A 9,777-nucleotide genomic window follows, 5' to 3' on the forward strand; every position below is an offset into this window, starting at 1 on the left:
TAAAGGATCACTGCCTTTGAACTTGCTTTCTAATCTGAGTTTGAAATGCACCAAACAGAAAATGGATTTTGAGAGCTGCTATGTCAGAAGATAATTTTTAGAAACTTTATTTTCTCTATTAATGTGAATAACAGTTCCAGAACTAGGAATACTTATTGAAATACATGAACTTAAAGACATACAAAACATAAAATCAGGAGGAAAAATAAACTGCTGGGTAATTAACAATGTAACAGTATGTAACAAACAGCGAACAATCAATCAACTCCACTCCTTAGACAAAACCCGCAAGTGCTATTTTGGCAGTAGTTGGTCCATTAATGGCTGAAGCTGTTGGTTGATAATGCAGGGCTGTGAGAAGTACTCTAAATGCAGTAAGGAACTGGGAAATCATCACTAAAATAAAATCAAATTTGAAAATGACACTTGGTCGAATTTTGCTGACAGTTTCTGGGAATAAAGGGGCTTAGACCTGCTGAGGCTGAAAGAAAATAAATTAGCAATGGGGATCCATTGTGAAGACTTAAATTATTATTCTTTCAAGAAGATTAGGAAAAAGATAATCTTTCTTCCAAGAATGAGATCCAGATTTGCTTTACACTAAAACACATTCTGACTCCCCCGGGCAGAACTCTAATACTTCGCCTAATATGATTTTTTATGTACTAATTACAATGATGGTTTCTGTGGAATTAAGAGGAGTTCTTTGTAATAAAATTACTTAAGACTTGAGCTACTGCTGGCAAGCGATGAATCATGGGTATCATCAAATAACAGTTTGACACCATTTCGCACTGATTGGTACACATCGTTGGTGACATCATGTAAAATTTTCTCCACATCTTCTGCGCTTACTTTTTCATAAACTGCCTCCGCTGTGACAGAAAAAGACAAAACATGAACATAAAAAACTAACTTTTGGTAAATCAGAAAAGCATCATACTATGAGGGCACAATCAATCCATATAGGTCAGTCATTCCCAGAACCAAAATGAGAATCTCCAGCATGTCATGTCAGTATTACTGCTGCGAAAGCCAGAGAGCTGGAACTCTGTTACCACGGAGACATGTCTGGTTGAAGCTTAATTAGCTTTAACAGGAGTCAATGCTTTTCTTATGGGGAGAAGGCTAATTTTTATTGATGAATTGTTTGAATTTCTTACTATTAAACCGTTTGAAGCTTTTTGAAAGTTGAAAAGAACGTTGGGACATTAGCTTTCAGGGTTTTGATTTAGCTGACTTTATATTTTTATATTTTTAAATGATAATTGAAGTCAGCGCTCTACGAGTCACTTTGTGGTGTAGATTCGGTGTGTAAGAATGGCTGATGCAGAGTAAACTGTAAAAATGAAAAAGCACAGAGTCGGCAAAATCGAAACCCTGAATGTTAACGTCTAAAAACGTTCGTTTCGGCACTCAGAAAGTTTCAAAGGATTTGAAAGTAAGGAATTTAAATGATTCATTAATAAAAATTAGTAATTGTCCCATAAGAAAAGCATTCTTTTCCTGCATTTCTCGATTGACGACGTAATACCAACATCGTGATCTTAAGAAAAGGGGCGACCCCGAGCAAGGAAATCTGAGCAATGACTGACCTATATGGATAGATCTTGTATCAGGGTGCAAAGGGAACGATTCTTCGTGACATTATTTTCGAGGTTAACTACAGTGCTATCTCTCCATTATGAACTGGCAACGGTCAGGACGATTTTTTGTTACAGATAAATTTTTGTTATAACGATCAGCAATTAAGTATTAAGAAAAGGCGAAATTTAAAGGACTGGACGATTTTTCTGTTAAATAGAAATTTTCCTTGTGACGAGTGTTGTCATGAAGAGAGAGTAACGTACTTTGAACTTAGGTGTATTTCAGAAACAACCAAAACATCCTTGGCTAAAACCTGAGATGAAGGGAGGACTATTCTCATCTTTAATAAAAAAAAAAAATTATAAAAAACTTACTTTTGGCAGTTATGAAGCCAAAAAGTTCACAAGCAGCAGGAAGAATTTCAAAAATTGTTTTTGAGTCTGAAAACCAAAGGTGAAAAATTCTTTAATTACATTGAAACTATAAAAAATTCTTGGATAGATAAACTCATAGTACTTGAACACAGAAGAGTATTTTACACATTCTGGCACAAAAAACACTTAAAAATGTTATTCTAAGCTGGACGTAACTATTTCCCGTAGTGTTTTAAGTTTTGCTTGACCAGGTTCTGAATTTGAATAATAAAATTAAAATGGAATGCACCCTCTGCACAGTGGAAAAAGCAGCCAATCTAGCGCCGAAAAAGTCTTGACGCTTGGGGCTTTCACTTCGCCATTGGTTTTTCATACTTAATCGGTCTTATATATCTACCTAAGTACCATACACAGCATAATGCACCGATTTTTTGTAAATTTAAGGAGTATTGGGCTAAATTTAGTCGGCAAGTTAGCTGTAATTCACATTCCTTGAGACTGTATTTCGGTTTGTGGTTCCTTATTGGTCAGCGGAGTTAAAGTTTTCCTTTTTTTTTTAATGGTTTGTGAGCTCAAATGCGAGTGTTTCAGGTGAAAGTTCTAAGAGAGAATGAATGTAATATGCAACTTATTACTAAACATTTAATGGATGAAAATTACATATTAATTGCAGCATATCTAATATAAGGAACAAATGTGGAGAAAAATTGCTTGAAGTCTAGAATTTCCAAAAAAAAGACGGGCGCACAGTGGAACAGTTAAACCTAATCCATGGATGAAGTGAAGTTCTGACAATGGATGAAGGTAGGTAATGCGCAGCTCATGACTATCGATGTTGACAAATAAAAGGTCATACTAATTGGCAAGCACTTAATAATGAGAGCAAACAAGGGGGAGAAAAATGCTTGAAACTTTAAATTTCAAAATTAACCGTCGAACAATGGAAAAGCTATAACTAATCCGAGGTTATTTACGTATTCTAATTTTTTCTATTTCTTGTTAGGATAACTATTAACTTGTGAACATTGAATTTATCATAAAACTATGTCAAACAGGAAATTCAATCGTTGAAACCCGTGTCATCATTTTATGAATCAGTACTTACTTAATCAGTAGATCTTCAGGCACACATACATACCAATTTCGTCCATTTTCATTAAAGTCAATTTACCGACTTTTTCGGCGCTAAATCGGCTGTTTTTCCCACTGTGCTGTGCTAACAAAACAATTTGTCAAGCAGTTGGTTAAGCAGGCTATATTAAACAAGACGTCAGACTTCTTGATGAGATCGTCTGTCTCCTTTTGGTGAGTTCCCTCCTCTCAAAGGCCTTGATTGAGATTGATCCAGGCAAAGGAAATTACAATCTGGCCGCTTCTATTAAGCCATGATAAAATTGGACTATGTGATGCTTACCAACGGTGGAATTGCAGGCAGTGCGACCCCAAACGTAAGCTCGGACACAATCCCTTGCTTCATTAGTTACGGCTGAAGAAACTTGTGAAGTTCCTCTTGTTAAGCATAGATTGTGAGCTATGTTATTTTTCTGGAAGAATGATACCAGTTTGAAGACATTGCTGAAATTATACAGAAAATAGATATTAGAAAAATAATGGGCATTAAGATAGGTCCATTCAGAGATGATCGATGAATGGAATCTGACGATTGATTTGAAAACACATTCAAAAGATTTGAAAACCCTTTAGGATTCTACTATGATTACAAAAAATCTTTGAAAGAAAAAAAAGTAAAATTATATTCTCTCGCAGTCCAAAAAATTGACGTCCTAGCCATACATCTATTTGTCCATTTACATCTTCTGGCAGTTTGAAAAGAATAAAAATCTTTTGTCATAACAGAGAGTTTTTTAAAACTATCTGTATTTCCTGATGATGAATAATTTTGCTCCACAATTTCCTCATAGTCGAAGTTTCCAATTTTTCACAGCTAAGTATCTGTACAGTGTAACTTTCCTCTATCAATCAGAAAGTTTTAGGGTAGCCTGGGGTTAAGTGGGCACGGCGGGTTAACTGAACACTCGACCTAGCTGTCACCTGGTGGGCATACTCAAAACCAACTACGCGTCAATTTCATCAGTTTATAGACCCTTACTAGTGTACCTTGCGCCGAGTTGATAATCTTTGTTTTTTTTGAAGTTATGTTTACAAACGTGTTTCGTGGGGCGAAAAGTAAATTCCCGGTGCTGTGAACTGAAGCCCAAATGACATATCTAGCTTTTGAGGAAGGCTTTGGTAAGTGCTTTATTGTTTCATCTATAGTTTTATGTACTATTTCCAGTGATTACTTTGGTAATTATTCCAATTGAGTATTATTTATGATTTTTTTTCTCTGAAATTCCGAAATGGGGTTAACTGAACACTACCAAATGGGGTTAACTGAACACTACCAAATGGGATTAAAGAGGCATTCCCAGTTAACCCCATAGATTACAAGTTAGCCAAAACATTCACTAAAACTTGTTTTTTGATTTTAATTGCAGTATTTTAACAACTAAAAGGAGAAAAAGGACAACCAACCATGGGACCTATTCAGAAGTCATTGAAATAAGTTTTCCGTATCTCTTAGTGAAAATGTATATAATATAAGTATTAAGACAAACAAAAAATCATCCTCAGATGTATTTCTTTAATTTTTAAGACTTTTCCACTTGTTCATTTGACTTAATAAAAGTTTCCTCTTTCAAAAGTATGCTTTTTCATAACAGAGAGTTTTTTTAAAACTATCTGTATTTCCTGATGATGAATAAATTTTGCTCCACAATTCCTCATAGTCGAAGTTTCCAATTTTTCACAGCTAAGTATCTGTACAGTGTAACTTTCCTCTATCAATCAGAAAGTTTTACTGATTCCTAGAAAAATAATCTCCTTCCTGGGCAGGATGTACGTGGAAAAGCAACTAAGGGAGAGTAAAACTAGCTTGTCCAGCTTTGGTAAAGCTAATTCTGAACCTGAGAGCCCCCTTGTAAGAAGCTGTTCAAGATGTCTGGTATACGTACAAAAATGGAAATCAAAATCACAGTAAATGTCTTAAAATTAGCTCGAACTAAGCCAATTTTCCAAATCAAACTTTCTGGACTAGACAGGAAAAGAGCTTGGAACTTTAAGGAGAAAAAGTTTTCTGTGGAAGACTCTCTTCTTTGAAGGAATCTTTATGATTTGCAGTCTAATTTGTAGGAAGATGATAACTAACCTACACAAAGCCTGAGAAGATCCTTCGCCCATTTCAAACATGAATCCCTTAGAAGGGAAGTCTACCAGCTCGAAGCAAGGGCCGCTCAAGTGTCGAGTGGGAGCAGTCTCCAATGTCATCCTCTGGTCCAGGTACAGTGCATGAAAGTGGAGATGATTGATGGATGCAAAAGCGCAAGGGCTGTTATAAATTACCCTCAAAGCAGGCGATGCACTCAAAAGCAGAACGTCCACCGATACTTGCAGACTCTCCTCAGTCATGACTTGTGGCAGACATGAATACAAAGAGGGTAAGATCAGCGAGTGACCGCTCTCGATAGGGCTAACATTCACAGCAAGTGTTGCTTCACAGCCTGGAATAGCAAAAAATATTAGGTATCAGCGGAGTAAAATTAGGACTTACAGTATGATCTAGAATATAATCATGATATTTGACTGTCTAATCAAATATCAAAAAGGGAAGTTAAAGATACAGATGCAATGAGTACGTAGATGTATATGATAGTAGGGTATTTACCCACTGCCAAGGTGTGCTGTATTCGGTAGCACAAGCCAGGACAACCCTGGGTGTATGATTTCTGAGTTAATCTAGGCACATAAACACAGATTTCCAACAAATAAAGAGATCACATGGCAATCAAAATGCGTTAATTTTTTGAGAGAGAAAAAAACACGAGTAATTAGCACTTGCTTTTTTGAGAGAGGAACTTCTTACTGGTGACCGAACACAGTAAAAGGGCCTGTTGCTTGACAAGCTGACCTAAGTCTAACGGTATTATTAGATACTCCAGTGAGCGTAAGACTATGACATCAACAATTAAAACTTAAGGATGACATTTAATTCAGTTGGGACCAACGATATCAAACGATAATAAAATGACGAATGAAACGAGAAAAATAAGAAATAACCTTTGAGATCCTTCCTTTTCAGCTCAAACATTTTTTCAGCCTCTTTCATCTTAGTAAAGTTGAACGCATTGGGATTGAATGGCTCATCTACTGATACAAATTTCTGTGGCTGTCGATATAAGGACCCTCTTTCTGTATTGAGCTGAAACCAAATATTCAGTTGAAGTTTAATGCTGAGTAAAGTAAAAATGGGTATAAAATGAAATATTAAGTAGGTACATAAATGCACAGACATAACGACAGTGACACTGCAGGGACAGCGTATCTCCCTTTGCCACATTGCAGACTCCCTGCCATTCTTTACTTTCTAAATGGAAAGATACTCAACATCATTCCTTGCAAACTTTCCTGATTTTCCTTGTGAGGAATATTCTGTACAAATTTAAAAAAATTGGGTCGGTTTGCTCTCCTTTGATAAAATAAATTGAAAGTAGAGATTTTGAAACAGCGTAGACAAGAGACATGTTTTTGCAGTTTCTCTGTCGATAAAGTGTGAGCACTTAGTACAAACAAACATGGGAACATTGATTTGAGAATTGAACAAACTTTGACAAAATTTCAACGCTGTGAATAAAAAGACCTTCAACATTTAATGGACAAAATAGCGGACAAGAACATTTTCAAATTCAAAACACAACCAGCAATATTTCAAAGATCATACAATAAGAGATTAAAACATACATTGACGCACAGCTTCCAATAAGTTGTTTTTCAAGAAAAAAAAGTTTAAAAAAACTAGGTCCGATTAAGTAAAAAACATTCAATTTTTGAAAACTATCTCCCACTCATTTGTCTCATCATAAAGTCTTAGTCCAGTAAAGTTGAGGAAGAAAAGTACTCATGAAAGGGTATCATTTTCTCAGAATCACTCCATGGCTGATTTCGCTAATCTTCAATATTTGTTAGGGTATGATAGGCACCTGGAATGTATGGTCAAAAATTGTGCGATTGGATTTGACTCCGTGAGATTTCTTTATGACCCCCGAACAAAATTCAGCATAGTTTCAGTCAGATTTGCATAGTACCTAGGTAAGTATGATACAAGGAGAGAAGGCAGGTCAGAACCCCAGACAAAGAGTGCTTTGCACACTTAAATGCCCTCAGAAGTCATTGAGCAGTCGAGCCAGACACTTTTTGATCATACTTTGTATTCACACCTACCATCATTTGTAATAAATTGTAAATGTATAGTTTTACACTAAAGACTACTGAAATTCAGAAGCAATGAAATGAAAAAATTAACCTGAATGAACAAGCGATGTTTTCCAAGGAATTTGGACTTCTGCACATTCAGTTTATACCGAAAAACATTATCATTCTGTTTGCTATGCCAACATTCTTGTAAGGCCTTATCAAACTTCGAAAGGGTTCTCACCCCCCAGTCTGTTATGTATATAAAATCAGCTTCTGAATATTCCCAGGTAACTGCCATTTTAAAGACTGAAACAGGATACAAAAGGTTTGGATTAACATAAAACTCCTGCAGCAGGCAAAAAAAGGCGTTAGGTGCCAGAGTCTGCACACTTCCAAGTAAAATTAATGATCCCACCTGTATTTATGAGAAAAAAAACAGGATCATTACAAAGAAATTGTAATGATACCCAACCTGACAGGCAACCTTGCAGTCTACAAAACCAGTCACAGAAAATGCCTTCTTACAATACTGCCGAATGTTTTTATTTGTGGTAAATCTATCATAAAGATGACAAGTTTTGACAGAGTGGAGGTTTGAATGGTGCAGTGAAAGATTATGAGTGGTCTTGTGTAAAGATTGTGTGGGTGGATTTTTTTCCTCTTCAAATCGAGTGACCAGGTGTCTTTTGGCCATCTACCATGTAGTGCTGACACATCGTCTTTTTTTTTTTATTCATGCAAGTGGGTGGGAAATTGCATTCCTACTACAATCCTATCTGCAGGCAGAGTACATAACCGATGAATTTTTAAACCGTGACCCATGGGAATGTAATATGAAATAGAATTTAATAAAACTATTCGACGGTGTAAGTCAGAAATCACATATCACAGTTTGTGACGCCGCGGACTTCCTGTCATACTTTATTTTTTAAACAGAAAACTACCTACTCAATGGCAATTCTTTATAACTGCCGTGATTTTTTTTCTCTGTGCGAAGAAAATTCTGCAAGCACTTCAACGAATGATGTCAATTTGTTCTCCTTTGAAAATTAACACGTAGGCGGAGATTTTCAGACATCGCAAACGAAATATGTGATTGCCGACTTACACCGTCGTAATGCGCCTCCTGCCAGTGCAGCGGCATGAGGAACAAAAAAAAGGATATGATACTTGGCTTTGTAAGAAATTAGGTGTGATCTTGACCTGTTTTTATGATCACCAATTAAATGAGTGTATTTTGCCTCTATCATCATGCTTATGAGCAGGGATTCTAATTTGTAAACTTACTCTACTGAAGAGAGAAATGTTGAGACCTTAACACTTCGAGAGGATCACGTTTTGCTCACAGTTCTGCGAGCTCTAATGGGACCTCTGACTTCCTCTGGACCCACCTCCATAGGAACAGGTTCACCTTTTTGAAGAATTTCTACTAGGCCTTGTTCTCGCATCTTCCAGAGTATACTTCGCACTTTTGGCATGAGCTCACGCCATTCCGTCACACCAAGAGACTTTAGCTCGGCACTTGAAAGAGAGCGTGGAGCTTCAGACGGACAAATTGTTTTGGGAAATTCTCGCTGCTTTAGCAATGTATCAAGTTTATCCTGAAGGATGTTTCCGTCCATGAGGGTCTTGCATGGAAACAATGTATGTATCTGCAACACAGTAAACATAATAAACAATCTGTATTTTCCTTCAGAAAAAACAGAGTACACATTTTGAGTTTGCAAAGCGGTATCATCTGATGGTAGTGCATATTTTCGAATGGATACCACTTACCATAGATACTTACTCGAAATCGACAGTGGAACTTCCGAACCACATATCTCATTTGCGGTGTTTAAAAATCTCCACTCCTGTTTTATTTTTAGGCAGGAGAACAAATCAACATTACTCCTTGAAGTTCTCTCAGAATTTGCTTCGCACAGAGAGTGAAAATCAAGGAGATATTTATGAATTCGCTCGGAGTGGTTTTGCATTTGAAAATTAAAGTATGACAAGAAGTCTACAATATCGCAAAACGAGATACGTGGTTTGAGAGTTTCACCATCGAAATGTATTTTGAGAGGAGTTTCCACATTGGCCACGTAGGCCAATGAACTGTTTCTGCAGAGTAGAGAGGCAAAGATAAGAGGTACTCCTCTACAAAACCAGAGGATAACATTTTTTACTTCAGCAGGGTGAAATCGATTTAACCAGTAAAGAAATTTTGCTTAGAATCAATACATTAGAATAAGTGTACAAATGAAAAAGCACTGTTCTTACGGTGTATGTAAATCAGAGAAGAGTGAGGCCGGCGAATCCTGAGACTAAACTTCACAAAACAATTGACGTGTGTAGAAATGTTAATCATCCAAAAAACTAGGTTTAATTTGATCTGAATAGGAATAAATCAACGAGAATTTGAAAATAGAAACCGCAAAATTATCAGACGAGTGCTGTGTTTTGGTTTACACGTGTGTCGTGTGATAGACTATAAGGGACTCTAGATAAGACTAGAGAGCGACACTGACGTGTCATTGAAAATCTATCGTCTGATTTGACATCGTTGGAAGGTTTTGTTATTGTT

At 36.5% G+C, this 9,777-nt stretch overlaps 1 protein-coding gene across 2 annotated transcripts; it reads right to left on the reverse strand.

Moving 5' to 3' along the window:
• Positions 1–91: 91 nt before the first annotated feature.
• On the reverse strand, positions 92–9,673 carry LOC109044281 (GDP-D-glucose phosphorylase 1). Of its 2 annotated transcripts, none has more exons than XM_019061922.2 (8): positions 9,474–9,673; positions 8,525–8,863; positions 7,321–7,517; positions 6,078–6,219; positions 5,170–5,521; positions 3,376–3,536; positions 1,962–2,027; positions 92–875 (listed from the first exon to the last, which is right to left on the reverse strand). In XM_019061922.2, exons 3-8 carry the CDS (start codon positions 7,507–7,509, stop codon positions 718–720), a joined length of 1,068 nt encoding a protein of 355 aa, XP_018917467.2. In that variant the 5' UTR covers positions 7,510–7,517; positions 8,525–8,863; positions 9,474–9,673; the 3' UTR covers positions 92–717. The 2 variants fall into 2 exon arrangements, with proteins under 2 accessions (XP_018917467.2, XP_018917466.2); XM_019061921.2 differs by having other exon boundaries at positions 8,499–8,863.
• Between the last annotated feature and the right edge of the window lie 104 nt (positions 9,674–9,777).

This window comes from Bemisia tabaci, chromosome 3 (genome assembly GCF_918797505.1).
Source record: "Bemisia tabaci chromosome 3, PGI_BMITA_v3".
In the NCBI taxonomy this organism is placed as follows: Eukaryota; Metazoa; Arthropoda; class Insecta; order Hemiptera; family Aleyrodidae; genus Bemisia; species Bemisia tabaci.

Coding starts and splice junctions, on each gene's coding strand:
- LOC109044281 (XM_019061922.2), bottom strand. CDS start 7,509: ATGGCAGTTACCTGGGAATATTCAGAAGCTGATTTTATATACATAACA. Junction 6,220..7,320: donor AACATCGCTTGTTCATTCAG/GTTAATTTTTTC, acceptor ATTTGGTTTCAG/CTCAATACAGAAAGAGGGTC. Junction 5,522..6,077: donor GAAAAGGAAGGATCTCAAAG/GTTATTTCTTAT, acceptor TTGCTATTCCAG/GCTGTGAAGCAACACTTGCT.